Below are 18,596 nucleotides of genomic sequence, written 5' to 3'. Positions count from 1 at the left end.
TTCCGATCATATCTGTGTACCGATTTAATTGGACAGCTAATGAGCAACATAAAGAGCGTTTGCACCTTTAAAATGAATGATGCAAAGTTATCGACCTTGACTAACACGGCGCGAGGAAGACACGCCCTCTGTCACGAGCGCTGGAGGAGGCGCAGCTGATGCGTCGCCATGGCAACAGCAGGTCGCTAGGAGTTTTTCCGCCGAGTATTTTCGTTAAGAGTCTTATGTTCCTGTCAACGCGTACATTTTCAGAGTGAGCGGAGTCTGAAAGGTGGAAAATGTCGGATATATTGTGCAAGTGGCTGAACGAGGAAGTTCGAATTTCGCTAGCTATTGGTAAATACGTTCAAACTTGTGTAGAATTGCGCAGTAAGCTAATGCTAACTAAGCTACAGACACGGATGGTTAAATAAGAATAATTTCAAATAATTTGTTTGGCATAAAGTAGATATGATACATAAACGTATGTAAATATGTTGAATAATGTTAATAATTTGCTCAATGGTTTCATGTTCATATTTCCAGAGCCAAATTCCCTTGACAAGAATTTCTCCAATGGTTACTTATTTGGCGAGGTTCTTTTCAAGTACCAGTTGCAGAAAGATTTCAATATGTTCACGAACAAAGAGTAAGTTCTATGTGACTGTCTGTCTGTCTGTCTGTCGTATAACAAACCTTATAACCTTACATCTTTTCTTCTAGTACCTCTGTCTCCAAATTGAACAATTTTGCACGCCTTGAGCCAAGTCTCCATTTGCTCGGGATCCCCTTTGACACAAACAAAGCCCAAGCAATAATACAGGAAAAGCAGGGAGTAGCCACACATCTGCTTTACCAGCTCTACTTCTCACTCGGTAAAAAGAAGAAAGCACAAGTACGAGGAATCATGCAGCCTACAGTCATTGCTGGTTTGCACAAAAAAGATCATGACATTTGTTGTGATGTATGTATGGACTGTGTGTGTACTATATGAATGTGGTAGTAGTAGAAAACTGAGCCGACTCTCTCTACGTAGCAGCTACATCAGGTGAGGATATGTGATGCAGAGCTGAAGAAAGTTTCTAAGCTCTATGAAGAAAAACGTCAGGAACTAAATGCCAGATCTGTGGTGATCCCTCCCATCATGAACTCTGCTCAGCAGAGGAGGCAGCCCAAAGGCAGCAATATCCTGGAAATTAAAAATACAGAGAAGGTACTGGAGAATACAGTAAAGTAATAATCTTCCTTGTTTGGGTGTGAGGTTAATGCATAAATGCTGCTGTTACTGAGACAAATAAATCTCAGCTAATGTTATTAATAATAAGTGGGGTATTGTATATGTTGACTCTGGAAGAATTGCAGCGCTGTAATTTTTTATCCAGGCCACTGCTGTCCCAGTTCCCAAACCACCACCTTACTCATCACAGCACAACCCAAAGAGGCGGCAAAATCTCCACCAACTAAAGGTCCAGGAAGCAGAGGTATCACATTGTGTCCACAATGTACATAGAATTTATGACTTTGACAACGCTCTGGTTATAGTGTTAAAGTAATGTATTTCACAGTTTTAACACTTTCTGTCTCTGTGATTATTGCATGTATCTCAAGTGGAAAAAAATAAATAATCATTCCTACTGTGCATTTTCTCAAAGCAGATTGTTCAAAATGAAATTTCCCAGTTTGAAACAAACAGGAAGAAATTGGTTACATACATCTCTACTTCTTCAAGGTGAGGGAAGGGAAGATACCCTGAAATGGTGACTCAATGTTACATTCAATATTCTGAATTATTTTGTTTGTAGCAGCCATCCCTCTCCTGGAGCTTATCACCTCAGTACCAACCACCAGGATTTGGGTGTTTCAGGAAAAGAAACACGAATTACTTTACAATCTAATGACAAATTTATAAGGGATATCCGAAAAAGGTTGGATGAGAATGCTGTAGCTCGTGAGCAAAGGGAAAAAAGGCTGCAGAGATTCATGATAGAGCAGATGAAAGCACGTGAAGCTCAAGAGGTGAAAATCCTCATTATCATCTCACTCATATTCCTTTTGTCAATAGAGATCATAATGAAATCATGACGTGTGGCCCCTGTTCTCATAACAGGAGACACGGCGAGATGAGCAGCTGGTGCGGCGGCTAACACGTCAGACGCAGCACGAGCAACGTTTAGCAGCTCAGCTCCTCCAGATCTGTCGTCAGAAAGAGGTGATCTTGGAGAACCGCTTGTTCAGAGAAGAGCAGTACCGGCAGAGGAGGGAGAAGGACTTGCAGGAAGCACTGGAGTGGGAGGCGGTGAGATAGAAGAAAAAGGATGAAGATTAAAATCACTGTTGTATTGTTTGTTTTAAGCTGTATCCACGGTAACAGGGTTGAATCATGATATATTAGATGCAATTGATTTTGGGTTTGCTGACACTTAAAAGGTTATAAAGTAATATGAAGCAAAATATTTTCTAGGATAAATGCCTCATAGAATTTTACTTAGTGTAAGGGACATTGTGCTTATCTTATTTATCTGGTAGTTTTGAAGAAGATTGTTCTATGATAGTTATTGAAAAATAAGACCATTTATTCAATGAACTTTTTCTGTAGCCTGAAATATAAAGTTGTGTTTTGCACACTAAGTGGCTTCACTATGAGGTGCAATTTGTAAAGCAGGTGCTTGTAATAAGAGCAACCTTGTCCAATTTAGCTTCAAACCCTATTCAAAAGTGTGGTGTGTACAAATGTTCAAATATTCATTTCCAGTTATACTTTAGGTTTAATTCATTTGATTCTGTAAACACAGTAAAAGCTCCTAGGCTTTTTTTAGTACCGGTACTTCCTTTAACATTAATTGAATATTTAGGATGACTTGAGAGATTTTTCAAATGAATATTTAGATTTCAATTGAATATTTACATTTGGATTTAACATTTATATTTAGATTGAACATTTAGATTTAGTTTGAACATATACATTTACATAAAGCATTTCATATCCACATTTAACACTTAATATTTTCATTTACCTATTCAAATATTTCTAAGATGGCAAATTTTAATGTTAATAACCTAAAAATTTACCAAAAAAGCACACCACTCTTTTGAACATGTTTTGAAGCTAAATATGACAAAGGGGCTCCCTTAATATAATAACATTTTTTTCACCCTGAAATGAGTTAGTCTAACAGCAGCGTCTAACAGAACATTTGCATGTTGCCTCCCCACTCCTCTCATCTTTCTGGCCGGTGTTTTGTTCAGGCTTTGGCTCAGCAGGTTAAGTTGGAACGGGTTGAAGAAATGAAAAAGGAGCTTGAAATCTGTAAAAAGATTTCTGCTGAACGAGCTCAGAATAAATACAAAAAGCACTTTGCAATCTGCAAGGACATTGTGGAACAGATGATTGACTTTGCCACCAAGGTTGGAGAATATCATCAGCTGACTGAGAAGTATGTCACTGTGTTGCAAACTTATTTCTTTGTGCTTGTTCATATTTAATTAGAAAATGTTTAATATTTAGAAATGTATCCTCTTGGCTTTAGAAAAATAGCATGGTGTCAGTGATAATAGGACTAGTAAAAGAAATTAACTATTAGCATTTGAACTATAAAGATATATGTATTAGTGGGTAAATAAAAGAGATATCAACAGTCTGTCTACTTCTTTGCACCACCAGATATTTGCACAGATGTGCTCTGCCTTCAACACTCTAAAAATTTTGACAGTAAAATGTTTTTTATAGCTCAGGTGCATTTGTGTATGTAGGAAGTCTTAGTTCAAACCTCCGCAACGTGTGGTTCAAAAGTATTTTTATCCACACTATCATTTGTAAAGTGGTGTTCCTTTATTTTATTTTTTTCTGTTGTGTGCAGTTTGATTCCAGAGAAGCAGATAAGAGTGTGGAAGGAAATGCTCTTGAAAGGACTTCCGCTCTATTACTTGAATGTCCAGAAGCCAGGGTTTGAGTTTTTCACACCACTTGATCCTGTAGAACAAAAGAGGCAGGATATACTCAATGACCTGGATTATGAAGACTATGCTGTGAGTTCAGAACATTTAAAAAGTAGATGATATAACAAGCACCGATTTTGCTATCAAAGTAAGCCAAACAGGTTATTTTTTCTGAAGCTGTGAACAACTTTATACCTGAAGACCTCTGTCACAGATATGTTGTATTTCTCAGAGCATGGTAGGTGAGTGGGCATTACCAAATGATGAAGGGGAACCCCTAATTCCCCTGACCAACAACAATATTCTTGGACACATTGTCAGTCGACTGAGGAACTTCAGATGTCAGCCAAAAGTGGCTCCCTCCTCACCTCCACTTCCTCCCTTTAAATTGAAGGCCTGTGTTCTTGGAAAGTTTTGCTCTGGAAAGACCACCTGCTTGTCCAAGATTTCCAAAGGTACTCAGGTTTCAGCTTAAACCCAAGTGTACGATCTATCTCAAATATTATAAAAATGCACTTGTGTTTTCTTCCCTTTTGGCTGTAGCACATGGAATCTATATCTTATCAGCTGATACACTTATTGCGGAGGCACTGAATGCATATGAGATTGGAGAGGTCAGTCAAAAAGCACTATATCATTCCTCAAGATAGTCATTTCCCATTAAAAGCATCAGAGTTTTTGGCACATTCACAATTTACAACAGTCTCTATGTTAGAAATGTTCACATCTGTAGACACGTAGCTTTAAACGTTCATCTTTCACCTGTAGCAATGTGCATAAAATCATTGCAGGTCACAGAGCAGCAAAATGAAGACAATGAGCCACTTCCATCCTCTTCAACACCAACACCTGGTTAGTTGTTGAGAACTGTGGGATTTTATTTCACGCTACCTATGATTTACATTGTAAGATACATTTCAATTTATGGAATACTGACATTTATAATAATTTGTTTCAGCCTGTAACACAGATATGGAGATTGTAGACAGTAGCACAACAGTAAGTTTTGTTTATGTGCATTCCTTTTTGCATCTTGCTGAATGTACAGTCTGAAATATCATCTTATTTATATCAATACCAGTAACGTAGCACTAATTCAGCAACAGCAATAGCTGTGTTGCACATCATCAACATAATATAAAACTGACCTTCTTTGATTGTGTTTCAGGATACCAACTTTATGTATTTTAAAAGGATGTTGAACATTAACATCCTCAGAGTTTTTTTGCTTTTCTTTTTTAAATGCTGATTTAAATGAACTGGATATTAGAATTTTTCACTCAGTGTTTTCTGTCAGGTCATATGAAAGATTATTAGGTCGAACCAAAAACACAGAAGAACAGAAGATGAACATAAAAATCGACCCAATTTTTAGAAACAAAACAAGCAAAAACAAAAAAATAAAGAACTGCTTTACACTAGGAAGTAGATTCAAAGAAGACAACCACAAAAGATATCAAAAGAGAGCACAACATTAGGACAAAGACAAATAATAATGTGCATTGGATTGCTGAAATCTGTTATTTGCGTTAAAAGGTCGATCCCTCTTTCACAGCCGTCTACGCGTGCCCTGCAGGGAGCAGCTATACAAGCAAAGCTAAAGGAAGGCCAGACCATCTCTACAGAGCTTTTACTAGATATTATAGTTCACGCTATTAGGTAAGCATATAAACTGTATTGCTAATTAAAATTCCCATTTTTTTTCCTTTTGTGCACATTATTTACATAATTAGTAAGGGACATGCAGTCACTATGTGTACACTAAAATACTTGTTATATCTTTCTAGACAGGTTCCAACTCAGTCCTGCTGGATCCTTGATGGTTTTCCAGCAGACGTTGCTCAGGCTCATATGCTGGAGAAAGCTCTAGGGGGCATTTGTGAGGATCCTGTAGAAAGCATCACAATAAACCTTGTTGCTGATCCCAATCCTCCCAAACCTCCCTCACCACCAGCACCTGTACTGGACCTGGTTGTGCTGTTAGATATCCCTGATGAGTGTGTGGTTCAACGTGCATTCAGTCATATAGGTACAGTTCACTGTAGCTGGAAAAAGTACATGTGTGCACCAAAAGCTACACAGTAAATCAGCATTTATGTGTTTACTTCCCCCACACATGGTGTAAACAGATGGTGCTGCTTCAAGCTCAATGCCAGATGAGAGGACCTTGTATTTGGGACAGATTCAAAAGAAGTAATTAAAAAATTAAGCGAAGGGAATATGAATTGAAGATATTTCTTCTACTTTATCTGCGTCTAAAATATAATGTTTGTTTCCTCCAAAGGTTAAGAGCTTTTCAGGAAGCCTGGCCAAAACTGGAGAAATGGTTTGATAAGAAGCAAAATATTTTAGTTCGTGTTGATGCAGATGCTGATGAGGAGGAGCTTTATAAGAGATTGGAGTGTGTCCTTCAGCGTGCCATGATGCAAATTCCAGAGGGTCAGTGGTCTTTATTTTTGTGTCAATATGTTCAGTCTTTGTCAAAACTAATTTATGTTTGGTAGAAAAAGAGTCTGACCTGAAGGGAGCAGAAGTGGACCAGCCACACTCAGAAGATGCCCCTGGATCCATCAAGTCCCATGCTGACCAGAAGGAACAAGCTGAAGGTTTTTTCATTTACAAACCCTCCAAAAGTCTCTCCAAGAGGTGAATTTCCCCTGATTAATTCCACATTTGTGATACTCGCTAGTGTCTTCAGGGACCACTCATAACTGTGAGGATGTCCCTGAGACACAGCATGAGACGGGCACAACTTCAGCTTCTTTTTCCAACTGGGAATATGTGGACGATCCTCTTCCAACAGTAAGACACAAATTCTACTTAAGGCTGTAGATGAGACCATTTACAATTGTAAATCTGGGTGATGCAGGATTGAGCCTGACTACAAGACCTGAGATGAGACTACTGGGGGTTTCCACCAGGTGGTCTCCAGGCCTGTAGTTTTGTACCTGTGCTGCCACTTTGTTTAGCTTCCTGCGTCCCTCTGACCTGACCTTCCCCTTCTATGTCTCTAGGGGATCCCGGAGAAACTGTGCTCCCACTGGGACACAATGTGTTGCTCTTATGTGAACAACATAACGACAGTTATGCAACAGTTCCGTTCACAAAACACTATTATTAGCCATCACCTAAACAACATAAGGTAATCTACATCTACTGTTCCAACCCCTGCATCAGGCACTGTAAATGTATTGAGAATGACATTTACATTCCCCTAAAATCTTTTTATTTTATTTACGGTTGTAGGGAGGACTACCAGCAGTTCCTGAAACGTCCTGACCTGAAGCAGGAGTCAGTCTCTCGGTGGCAGAAGGATTTTAACAGCATACCTGATGATATGAGACAAGATGAGGAAACTAAAGCGGAGCTACATCTGAGGCTGGATGTATGGATGAGAAATTCAGTTATACTACTACAACTGCCTTAAACAGAACTGATATTATCATTTCATTGAAAATTTCTGAATATTTCCTTCAGGAGCTGTGTGAATGCTTGTGGGACATAAGTAACAAGCGTAAGATGGAGGATGAGAAAGAGATGAGCGCCGTCATGGGTGAAGGGTTTCTTGAGGAACACACGGCTCTTCTTGTCAACAATCACTCTATGCTCATGCAGGTAGCATTTTGGTCTAGTTTTGGCTGAAAAGGCAGGATATTTGTGCATCCTGCCTTCTCTTGTTTTCAGATCATTTTCAGCTTTTTGTTAATGTGTAATAACTTTCAATTGTATAGGAGGAGTTGCAGCGCTTTCAGACCACCATGTCTGTTCTTAAGGTTTATTATCTCAGCATGAGCAATCAGCTACTGCCTGAGATGCCTTTCAAAATGTCTCCGATCCCCCTCCTGGATACCACAAAAAGTGATGAAATGCAGCACCAAGACGAGAGGCAAGAACCTTGAATTAATAGCAGTTTAGATACTAATATACACATTAATAAAACATAAATTAATAATGAACAATAGGAATGCTTTATTATTATTGGAACGTATTTCTTCAAACTATTGAACATAAAGTTTTTAACATTCTACATAAAGAATTCTGGCTTGATTTTCTGATTTTCTTTTTTCTCCTTCTCAGATATCCAGACTCCTCAAAGGTCTTTAACAAATGCCAAGATCAGGCAATCCTATATCAAATCTAACTGTTTGACTTATGTTATTTTTATTTTGAACTTCATCTGACATTGAATTATTGAATGAATGAATGAATTATCGATTCATTATTGAATTATTGTAGAACAATTAACTGATTATTTTTGATTCCCACTGATGGGGCTATTTAGGTTTTTCATATTTAGCACAAAATAGTTAATAGTCAACTTGTGTATATAGCCTGTGTCAATGTGAAGTTTTAAAAATGTAACCATTCTCCTTTTCCCCCACTCTATCCACCATTTAAGAAACTGATATCTGACTATGAGGAGGCGCTGACAACCATCAGTAATTTGGTAATGCTCTTTGTTTGTATTTATTAGCATATGCTGGAGATAAAACCCACAGTTTGAATATTCTAATATTTCCTTTTGTTACTGAACTTGTTAGATGTCAAATATAGCCCACAAGGGGAAGACAGAAGAGCAGCATGAAAACCAGAGTCTTCCAGATGAGGGAAAGGCAAAGCACCTCCAGGCTCAAAATAAAAATAAAAAACCATTAAAGCAAAGAGGCACTTCTTTTGTCTTGCAATGAGAATTATTTTATCTAATAAGACTCATCCAACACACATCTTATTATTCCTTCCTATCTTGCCCCCAGACGATTCACCACCCAATGGTCATGACAATGGATTAGAGACAAACAATGTCCAAGAGTTTGAAGCCAAAATATATAAAGAATATGCAGCTGCACAGGATCATGAAGGTATCCACAAATATACAAATGTAATGATTGAGGAGTTTTTAATGAGTGAATCATTACAACAGATAACGTTTTCTAGCTTGTTATTTATCTACTGTCTATAATTATGGCTACTATAGTGTTATTTTGTTGTGTGCGTATACATTTCTTCCATGCAACATTAAAATTTGTGTGTGCAGTATCTCGTTTACATGCTGACAAGACACGTGCGTATATCTGTCTTCCTGCATGTGTCCAGAAAAGGCAGCAAAGACCCGCATTGCTCTCATCAAAGCTCATGGTCTCCAGATGGTGAAATCACTGCAGAGCAGTGCTAAACAGACCAGCAGTTGCATGCAGAAGTGGTTAAAAGAGCACAATCTTGCAGGAATGAAGAGGTAAGATTAATGATTAATGTAGATTAATGGATTGGATGGATTAATAGATTAATGTGTGCAATGTGACAGATGATATGTTTATTCTGTAACAGATTTCATGTCAAATCCCATCCTTGTAAAAGTCTATTTATGCCACATTTGAGACTATGAAAATATCATCATGTCAACTTTTTCAAGAAGAATAAGTTATTTAGCACACAGAAAGAGTTTGGCCTGAATTTGCATCATTAATTGTAGATGAATGAGTTGAAGGTTGGTATTTTATATACTTTTTCTACCTCCTTTTCTTCAGCATTGAGCAGTTAGCAGATGTGACGCGCCACCACATAGAAGCTGCTAATAAACTGCAGCATGAGGTGGTGCTGGTATGTAATGACTCGATGTGGTTGTAAGTTTTCGAAAATATGCATATAATTTCTTTTCTTTTATTCTACTAACCAAGTGTTTATATTCTTTTGTCTAGGATGGGACCAATTTCTACATGAAAGAACACCACCAGAAGGTGTCGAGCCCTCCTCCCCGGCCACCTTCCATGGAGACAAGCTCAGGATTTACCCTGACTATCAGCCAACTGGAGTCAGTCTACCAAAAGTTTCATGCTGTTGCTCCATTAGGTAGCTATTAAAGGGGATAATATGTTGTTAGGTTAATGAGTCTGGTGGTCCTTTCATCAGCTTAATTCTCTCCATTCATCCTTTTTACTGTTTAGGCCTCATGCCCAGTTCAGAGTTCTCCAAATTACTTTGGAATATGATGATTATCAGCATGGATGTATGCAGCTTGCCTGATGCCTGGTTTAAGCTCAGTGAATCGCAGGTATTCTTGAGAATATTCCAGGGATTAACACACTAATACAGAAAATAATTCTCTGTGTGTCAGATTATACATAATGACATTTGAACAGGCTACTTTAAAGCCAAGAAAACCATTGCACTTTCATTGTTTTATCAATCAAATTAGACACTCAGCTTACAGGAGGATTTCCCTTTTTGATTTCCTGCCGTTCTCAGTTTTTGGAGATTGTTGCTCTGCTAACGGACGAATATGAACTGTTGGACTGGCGCCGGTTTCTGCTGTGTGCGGCGCTGCCGTGGCCCATTCCCTCCTCATCACAGTTGTTGGTTGTGCTCCAGCACATCAAATCCATAGATGCTGAGCATACGGGCTATATAAATGAGACAGAGTACCTCCAGGTTAGTGTCTCCTTCCATAAATGCAAATGACTACTAAATAGTCAAATTAAGGTCTTGGAATTCTAAAATTTGAAATAATTCATGCATTTTTTGTAACATTTCACTTTGATTTAAATTCAAACCTATCACACTGCACATAAGAATATCTATTATACTGGCTTATTCTGCCACTGTTGTCATTAGACAGAGTTGTGGTTTTCCAGCGAGAGTGTCCAGCCTGTCCCAGAGGACCCCTCCGAGCCTCTCCCTTATGACCGCCCGACCAATCTACGCAAGGTGGCCAAACAGAATTACACAATACTATCGATGATGAGTTATTTTTACAATGCAAGTAAAAATGAATTTGTCCCAATAAAATAAACTCTTATTTCTTCTTAGTTCTTTTTTAGGTTGTTTGCTGATCACTCCTTTTCGCCACCAGAGCTGGACTATGTGTCTATGTTACAGTACCTCGCAGCCCACCCTAACCCCAGACAGGGCTTTATCAGAGCACTTAGTGTCGTGCTGGGGCAACACATCAGATACCCCTCCCCAAACCACCTTGTCAAAGTAACTCATCCCATTTACCAATAAAATTGTCTTTGTACTCATTTGCAAAACCATCTATCACCTTTTTATCCTCCTCTTCTGTTTTCATTTCTATTTTTGCACCCACAGGTTTGATTGTTAGAGTGGAGTATTAATATTTCTTTCTGTTTTATTTTAGTCTCTGCCCAGTATTGATGAGGCTACAGAACTTTGCTCCTCAGACCTGGATCAGAATTACAGGGAAGCAGCCATTCTGTGTGACTCAAGCTCGTCCCTTGAAGAGCCGGAAGTGTCCATCCCTGCTCTCCTTGCTGTCGTCTGCCACAAAGTTACTAAAATAACAGATGACATATCCCTGCCATCAGATGGCCCAAGTCAAGAGGAGTACAATGAGGTACTGCCCTATGAATGGTTAAACTGGGATTTCAAGTTAAACTGGTCCTCAACATCTTTAACACAAAGGACTTTTTCACCTTGCTCACATGGTTTTCATACACAGCTCACCTCTAGATCCATACCAGCTTTCGAAGTGATCTGTAATTATCTTCTCTAACTGTGTTGCCTCCAGAACCTGCTCCGTGTGTTTAGAGAGCTGCAGTACGGGCCTGAGGACTGTGTTCCCTTCTCAGTTCTTTCTCAGCATCCTTTCATCCAGAGCCTGATAGAGAACTCAACCCGTCACCAACTAGTGGTACTTTTTCTATCATAAAGAGTTTGCTTAAATTAATCATTTAAAATACATTTTTTAGGCTCATTGAAGGAGAGTTTTTGTAAATTTCTACTGCTACTTTACAGATTCAGGCTATGGTGGACCTTCATTTTATGTCTTGACCTTCAGTAACTTCCTACTTAATCCTTCCTAAATTACAACTCATCAGAGAACCAATATGCAAAATCCAATCAAACTTACACAATAGTAATACACTTACACATAGTCGAGCAGGTCTTAACACTGACCTCTTAAAAAACCCAATTTATTCTTTGAAAACAAACAGCATTTCTTTTTGAGAATAGGCAGCAGCAACCCAATTGAACATGAACAGGCTCAGCTGTGACTGAAGCCACATTCTGACAGAGTAAAATGAGGAAAACATTTAAAATAAAATGCTGGATCTCACCATCATGGATCTCCTTGACAGCGCCTGCTTATCTGGAAATAAAATCCATCCTCTATTTTCTCACGAAGACCCTAATGGCTCTGCTGTATGTTCTATGGACATAGAGCCTAATGCTCAGTGAGGCGTCTGTCTGGGTTCTGACTAAGTTTTAATATATATCACATAATATCTCTTCTCCAGCTACCGCCAATTAAAAAATACAGTCGTTGTAGCTGGCCTCATAAAACCCGAAGACACAACCCAGCTGAAACATAATTGGATAAAAACTACCATAATATACAACACTGTGCAACAAGTGGTTTAAATAAGAAATGAAGAGATATTGAATAATAAATCAATAAAATAAAATGAACTTTTCTGAGTATGTTTAGAGCAGCAGAGAAGGCGCACCACTGTCCTTCTCAGAATTTGCTCTGTGTCCTTCAGGACATTCCTCACCTGCTGCTGTCCTGTGGAGATGATGGAAAAGCCAACAGCTCAACACCCCCTGTAAACACAGGACTGTAAAATTTGATGACTACGATAGTGGATCCACTGGTCATTCACCAAGATGTGAGTTTCCTGTGGGCTGATGGGACATTCTTCCTCTAAACTGTCAGGCTTGTAGATGGTTTGACATTATTATTGGCCATTTGCTAAATTGATTAGTTGATTTAGTTCAGTACAATATTTGGTCTAGTACAATGGTTGCGTAATGTAAATTTTAATGTGTAATTGAACTGATTGATAATTTGTTTAAAATGTAATTTTCATATTGAGTTCTGTTCCTTTTTTTCCTGATAGCGTAACATGAGTTGCATTAGTGCAGTTTGTACTCAAAACACACTTTTTCCAAATAAAATCTCAAATAAGATCAGTCATTTTGCTGATTGAACGTATTATTTTTACTTGATTTAACAGACGTGTTAGCATGCTTCACTGCAGCATGTAGAAAAGGCTAACTCGGGTCAGAAGTTTGGAATAACAACACGACTGCCTGGCACGGAGAGAGTCTTTTTTTTTTCTTCCCGATACACTTCACCAGTTTTTCTAACTGGCTTGTTTTTGTAATGACCTCCCTGACACAGAAAAGCCAGGGTTGTGGCTACAATGAGCACATTGTCCAACATAACCTACATGTCAAGCCTGACTTGCCACCAACTGCCGGCCAGCACGACCACAACCCATACCGAGGTTCATACAGAGTAAAGGCCTGTCATCCTGTGAAATTTAATTTCATGTGATGTGCAGAGGGCACGATTAGCCTGTGGTCATTAGAGGAAGGTGGTCGGCATCATCAGCAATGGTCACCTGTCACAGTTTGGGTTGGTTGCATACTATCAGCAGCCTAGATACAGAAATTAATAAAATGGCGGCTTGGTAAACCCTCCACCACTGAGCGCACCTCCCCGACCCACCACCCTCTCTCCCTCCCTCCATTCTTATTATCACTGCAGCAGGGCTGTTGCAGTTGGTGGTATCTGCCTTTTACAGCCACCCGCACACGTTACGTAGGCCGAACTCTTCCTGATTATTACTGGATGAAGCAGGACTTTAATGCTGGATTGTGGTGCGACTGAGCTTACAGGATACACCAGAGGTTTTGGGACTCCATCAGCTTGACTATAAAGAAAAGTTTAAAGAATTTTGCCTCAAAGGAGAATTTGATTTAAAGAAAAACGACACACTGAGAAAAAATCTATTTCTGCCCTTTTTTTCTCTTCTGTTTTCGTGTGACTTTTCTCTCTCACTGAACGTCACTTTTGTGCCTTTTTGGTGAGTTAAAGGGGACACTTTACGTCTCCTTGAATTCATCTTTTGAGCTGGGTGATTACCTGGAGAGCAATTTGGCTGCTGTTCAGTTTTTACTAGTCTAATAACAGAATGAAGACTCAATTATGGATGTTTCCGCTTCTGGTTCTTCCACTGCTTCAGTCTGCCAAAATCCTGACCGTCTGTCTAATTGGTGAGTACTACAGAAGTGATTAATAAAACTATTTTCCATCCTAAATTTGTGCTCCGGTATACATCACAGCAGATTGTTACACACCAGTAAATATAGTAAAAGTTTGTCACGAGTATAACAATGAAAAATGCAGGATTTTCTAGGGGGAAATTATGAGGAGCAGAGTTTGCGTTCAGACGCATCGATTCTCTTTTCTCTCCTGTAGGAGGAAGCCATTACCTATTACTCGATGAAATATCTCAAAACTTACACCAGCATGGCCATGATGTTCGCATGCTCTTACAACTGGGCAATCCTGTGATCACGGGTACGTCCATGGAAACGTGTTTCATTCTCTGTATCCGGCTGTAGCCACGTGTCATGATCTGAGCTATATTGCAGGTTTTTCCTATGTGGGCGGTGCAGACAGTTACCAGAAGAGCGCCTGGTCGTTAGGGGATAAATACATTAAGGAATACAATGACTGGTTTCTGGAGCAACAAACACAGTTTCTACTGGGAAGGTATCAAAAAGTCTCTATGGGGCTGTTTTTCTCAACATGACTGTCACTTGCATCACATTAAAAGCATATAGCATAGAAGTAGATAAGCTTTGCATCCTTGTGGAAAAAAAATAGATGAAATACAGCAAATATTTTTGTGGTATATGTAAAGAGAATCACCTGAGGTGTCTCATTGACTACTCATACTGCAGGCTTTTATATCCATGTTCAAAGTATCACATAAGATCTCGTGCTGCTGAAATGAAATGAAGCATTACCTCTCTCTCTCTCCCTCTCTCTCCCTCTCTCCCTCTCTCTCCCTCTCTTAGAGAAACCTTCAATAATTTTCTCAAGTTCATGGGACACCTGTCTCACCAGTGTGACAAGCTGTTAGAAAACAAAGAGATAATAACTTTTCTTCAGCATGAGAACTATGACGTCATCATCCTCGATGCGTTTAATCCCTGTTCCTTCATCCTGGCGCGCAAACTTGGTACTTTGATGTCATTACTATCGCAGCATTTGCTTCCTACTATATGACACCTCAGTACAGCATTCTTATTGCTTTGGCACAAGAGTTTAGGCAGAGGGCACTAATTTAAACATGTCGATGTTTCATACTTCTATTTTAATTGGATTCAGTATAAAGAGGTGAGGGTCAGCTTGAGTATTTATTGATTGCACCTTTCTCTCACCCTTCTCCAGGCGTCCAGTATGTTGCTTTTTACCCCGGCAGTCTGAACGGTCCTCTGTCCATCACTCTGCCCAGCTCCATCGCCTCTGTTCCAGTCTTCGGCTCCCAGCTGTCTGACCACATGAACCTCTGGGGACGTGCACAGAACCTCTTTTATTCCTTCATGGCCCCTGTAGGTAGGAGTATTTCAACGTGACTTCCCAGGCTGTTCATCTGGTTTTGTCTGCATTGTTTGGAGATTGTAAACGTCTCGTACAAAAGGTCAGAAACTCGTGTGGTCAACGTTTGCGGACGTCGCTGAACGCCACCTGGAGTCTCCTCCTGATGGCCTGAAAGATCTACACGAAGGAGCTGAGCTCTGGGCATTCAACACCGACTTTTCACTGGAGTTCCCCCAGCCTCTCCTACCCTTCACTGTGCTGGTGGGGGGGCTGCTGAACCAGCCCGCCAAGCCTCCCGAACAGGTCTGTGGACACGATACACAAATACATACATAAATGAGATTCTGTCCCTCCGTCTTTCTCACTCACACTCCTGAGTTTCACTGCTCCCTCAGGATCTTGAGTTGTGGATTTCCAGTTTTGGAGATGCAGGTTTTATTATTGTGACTCTGGGGTCAATGGTGTCGTCCATCTCTGTGGACCCTCTGCTGACAGAGCTGGTGGCTGGATTCTCTCAAGTCCCACAGGGTGTACTATGGCGGTAACAAAAAGAAGACACAGATCTGAAATCACTCTTTTTCTTTAACTGATACCAGATTATTAAACAGTTTGTAAGCCCGCCATGTTTTGCTCGCAGGTATGATCCTCAGCGATGGCCGTCGCATCTGGACAGACCTTCAAATCTCAGACTGGTGGACTGGCTGCCTCTTAATGACTTGCTGGGTAGCAACAATCTGCTTCTCCTAACATAATGCTTGTTTTTGTCTCAAAAAGAAAATTTCTGACCACTCTAGCTTGCATCTGTCTGTTTTATGCTCTTTAGCTTCAAAGAGATCATATGTCAAACATTGCTGGTAAATGCTCAGTAATCAAATCTGTGAAAGCTCAGATCTGCTCATGTCTGCGCCCTCAAACATCCAACGTTGAAACACTATCACTCTGTACTACATCCAGACACTCACTCATTAATCAGCCTTTTGAGGTTTCGATTCTCTGTTTACCCCAGGCCACACAAAAGCGCGTCTCTTCATCACCCACGGTGGACAAAACAGCCTCCTGCAGGCGGTGTACCATGCTGTTCCAGTGCTGGCAATCCCTCTGTTCGGGGACCAATTTGATAATGTGGTGAGAGCCGAAACAAAGGGACTTGGACTCTCCATCAAACCCACACTCATCACCCGGGAGCGGCTCCGCTCCGCTATTCAAACGCTTATGCATGACAGGAGGTACGTAGATGCAGAGATCAGCTCTGAATCCAGGCAAATCTCACTAATTACGCAACCCTCTCCCCCTTTGATTTTAAAACTTGCTTTCACGTGTTCATTCGCTCTGTTTATTTCTGTCACTAAAACATGTTCTTGTATTACTATATACAAATATCTTCTTTTTTCTCCGTGTTCTTCCCAACCAATTATGTTCTCCTAGGTTCAAGTCCTCAGCTTTGTCCCTCAGCAGGATCCACAGGTCTCATCCCATCCCTCCAGCCCTTCGACTCATTCACTGGGTGGAACACATCCTGCACAGTAGAGGGGGGGCCCATTTAAAGCCGGCTTCACTAACACTACCGTGGTACCAGAGATACATGTTGGACCTGCTCCTTCTTTTTTCACTGGTGCTTTGTGGACTCGTGGTTATATGTTGTAGATGTTTTAGGAGAAAGACAAAGGGGGATAAGGACTGGAAAAAAGAGTAGCTGGGCCGAATGAAAAAACTCATCTGTCTCTACTGGGGAACGGTGCAGGCGTTGATGAAGACGCTGTTTATACTGAGGTACATAAGCCATGTTTAGAAATAGCACCAGGCTGGTGTTATGGTGGCACCAAACAAAGCCCTGAAAAAATAGAAAGTAGATTTATGCACTGAAGCTGCATTGAGAGAGTCTGTTGCCTTAATGTCCTGCTCGCTCCCCTCCAAGCACCATCGCGTCCACCCAGACGTCCATCTGTACACCAGCGCCACCATGTCCAAGACCTCTATGCTCCTTTGACCTGACTTCCCCAGAAAAGGGTGACAAAACACACACGACAGCCACAGGTTGCAGCAAATTTTGTTTTTTTTCCTGAACAGAAATAAGTAAGTTTTATAGTTCTGTCAATCATGATGCTTGATTTGGGTATATTGGCAAATTCTACAGAGAAACACAGAACACTGGACTGGGCCAAGCGTGTGAGTGCGTCTGTCTTTATGGTCTGCTGCCCCTGTAAGTTGTTAGGCTCCTGCAGCACCTACAAGTCTTAATCCAAACCCCCCATCCTCCTCGTTGAGTCTCCTTCCTCTCCCAAAACACAAAAGCAGGCTGGTCAGACCAGACCAGGGCCAGACCCCTCTGTTCCATCCTCCCTCCCACTCCTCGCATCTGTGTTGGGGGTTAGCAGGGAGGAAAATATAGATTAGAAAGAAAATAATGACCAATTAGGACAGCTTGTTCTCTTTCTATTCAGCTGTCCGTTCCTTTCCTGCATTTCATTTGTCTGTCTGTCTGGCAGTTGCAGGTGCCAGTGAGTCTTCCTCTGTCTTTTGCACGCAATCCAAAACAGGCAGGACAAAGCAGCAGGACAGGACAGGACCGCGGGGACCGTTTCTTTTAAATGGTGAAATTTTAATGAAGCAGAAGAAAACAAGAATGCAAACAGAGCAGGAAAATCTGAGAATGGAAGAAAAATAGAACCCAACAAAAAGAGGGACACGTCATTAAACAACAATGGTGCAGGTTTTATTGGGGGCTTATGGGCAGGCAGACTGGTGCAGGCTGTTACTAGTGACTAATATAGTTTATTCTTGTTTGAAATGGTGTTCCTTAATGTTTGACTGCAGAGTTCCTGTGCTTTATCAAAACATTAAACAAGACACAATAGTGTGTCAAAAAGGAACATAATAAAATGTGGAGTCTTTAATGTGTACCCTTTTTTCTAGTTTTGAGCGTATGCTTGCTACAGCACCATCTAGTGCTCCGATGGAGAACAAACCTTAAATCTTGTCTCGAAGGGCGTACTGGACTTCAGCAAAATTACCATTGTATCAATAAATGAATAACTGTATATGAGAATGAAAGTCGCCCTGTTACAGTTTTTTTTTTAAATCATAACGTAGTCTAAAAATAGTCTGCTCAAATAAAATGGAATCATCTCAATTGTGCGTTGCTTCTCACTAAAAGAACTCTAGCACCTGCACAAATCTTTTCAAAACCGTTTGGATTCAAATCTGGCTTGTGTACATTTATTTGGAGTATTTTTCTTTCCTCCTCTGGCCTGCGACTCCTCTTGTCAGCTGGTGCCTACATATTATATTGTTTTGGTACCTGGGCTTTCTATAAAGCAGCAAATTGCAC

The 18,596-nt window shown here is 40.3% G+C and overlaps 2 protein-coding genes across 10 annotated transcripts; both read left to right on the top strand.

Annotated features, from left to right (window-relative positions):
* The first annotated feature begins 62 nt into the window (after positions 1 to 62).
* On the top strand, positions 63 to 12,842 carry spef2 (sperm flagellar 2). Of its 9 annotated transcripts, none has more exons than XM_029829224.1 (38): positions 63 to 271; positions 526 to 628; positions 703 to 943; positions 1,016 to 1,192; positions 1,362 to 1,460; positions 1,632 to 1,708; positions 1,782 to 1,995; positions 2,087 to 2,275; positions 3,226 to 3,413; positions 3,837 to 4,005; positions 4,148 to 4,370; positions 4,459 to 4,529; positions 4,707 to 4,767; positions 4,874 to 4,914; positions 5,471 to 5,574; positions 5,703 to 5,944; positions 6,045 to 6,108; positions 6,200 to 6,354; positions 6,420 to 6,521; positions 6,605 to 6,717; positions 6,930 to 7,057; positions 7,162 to 7,300; positions 7,393 to 7,530; positions 7,647 to 7,801; positions 7,993 to 8,011; positions 8,315 to 8,362; positions 8,457 to 8,580; positions 8,670 to 8,774; positions 9,010 to 9,148; positions 9,441 to 9,513; positions 9,612 to 9,762; positions 9,858 to 9,964; positions 10,159 to 10,341; positions 10,525 to 10,617; positions 10,720 to 10,890; positions 11,048 to 11,263; positions 11,438 to 11,560; positions 12,414 to 12,842. In XM_029829224.1, exons 2-38 carry the CDS (start codon positions 612 to 614, stop codon positions 12,492 to 12,494), a joined length of 4,740 nt encoding a protein of 1,579 aa, XP_029685084.1. In that variant the 5' UTR covers positions 63 to 271; positions 526 to 611; the 3' UTR covers positions 12,495 to 12,842. The 9 variants fall into 9 exon arrangements, 8 of the variants coding, with proteins under 8 accessions (XP_029685084.1, XP_029685083.1, XP_029685082.1 ...); XM_029829223.1 differs by having other exon boundaries at positions 63 to 336; positions 703 to 874; positions 1,019 to 1,192; XM_029829222.1 differs by having other exon boundaries at positions 63 to 336; positions 703 to 874.
* Positions 12,843 to 13,074: 232 nt separating this feature from the next.
* Positions 13,075 to 18,123, top strand: LOC101079999 (UDP-glucuronosyltransferase 3A1-like). The gene is made up of 10 exons (XM_011615547.2): positions 13,075 to 13,932; positions 14,138 to 14,239; positions 14,314 to 14,434; positions 14,743 to 14,906; positions 15,119 to 15,283; positions 15,369 to 15,571; positions 15,664 to 15,809; positions 15,906 to 15,991; positions 16,275 to 16,494; positions 16,694 to 18,123. The coding sequence occupies exons 1-10, from the start codon at positions 13,851 to 13,853 to the stop codon at positions 16,959 to 16,961; spliced, it is 1,557 nt and encodes a 518-aa protein (XP_011613849.1). The 5' UTR covers positions 13,075 to 13,850; the 3' UTR covers positions 16,962 to 18,123.
* Positions 18,124 to 18,596: the final 473 nt, after the last annotated feature.

The sequence above is a fragment of the Takifugu rubripes genome, chromosome 21 (genome assembly GCF_901000725.2).
Source record: "Takifugu rubripes chromosome 21, fTakRub1.2, whole genome shotgun sequence".
Lineage (NCBI taxonomy): Eukaryota > Metazoa > Chordata > Actinopteri > Tetraodontiformes > Tetraodontidae > Takifugu > Takifugu rubripes.
Note: the sequence above shows the minus strand (reverse complement) of the source record. Positions and strands in the feature narration are given on the sequence as shown.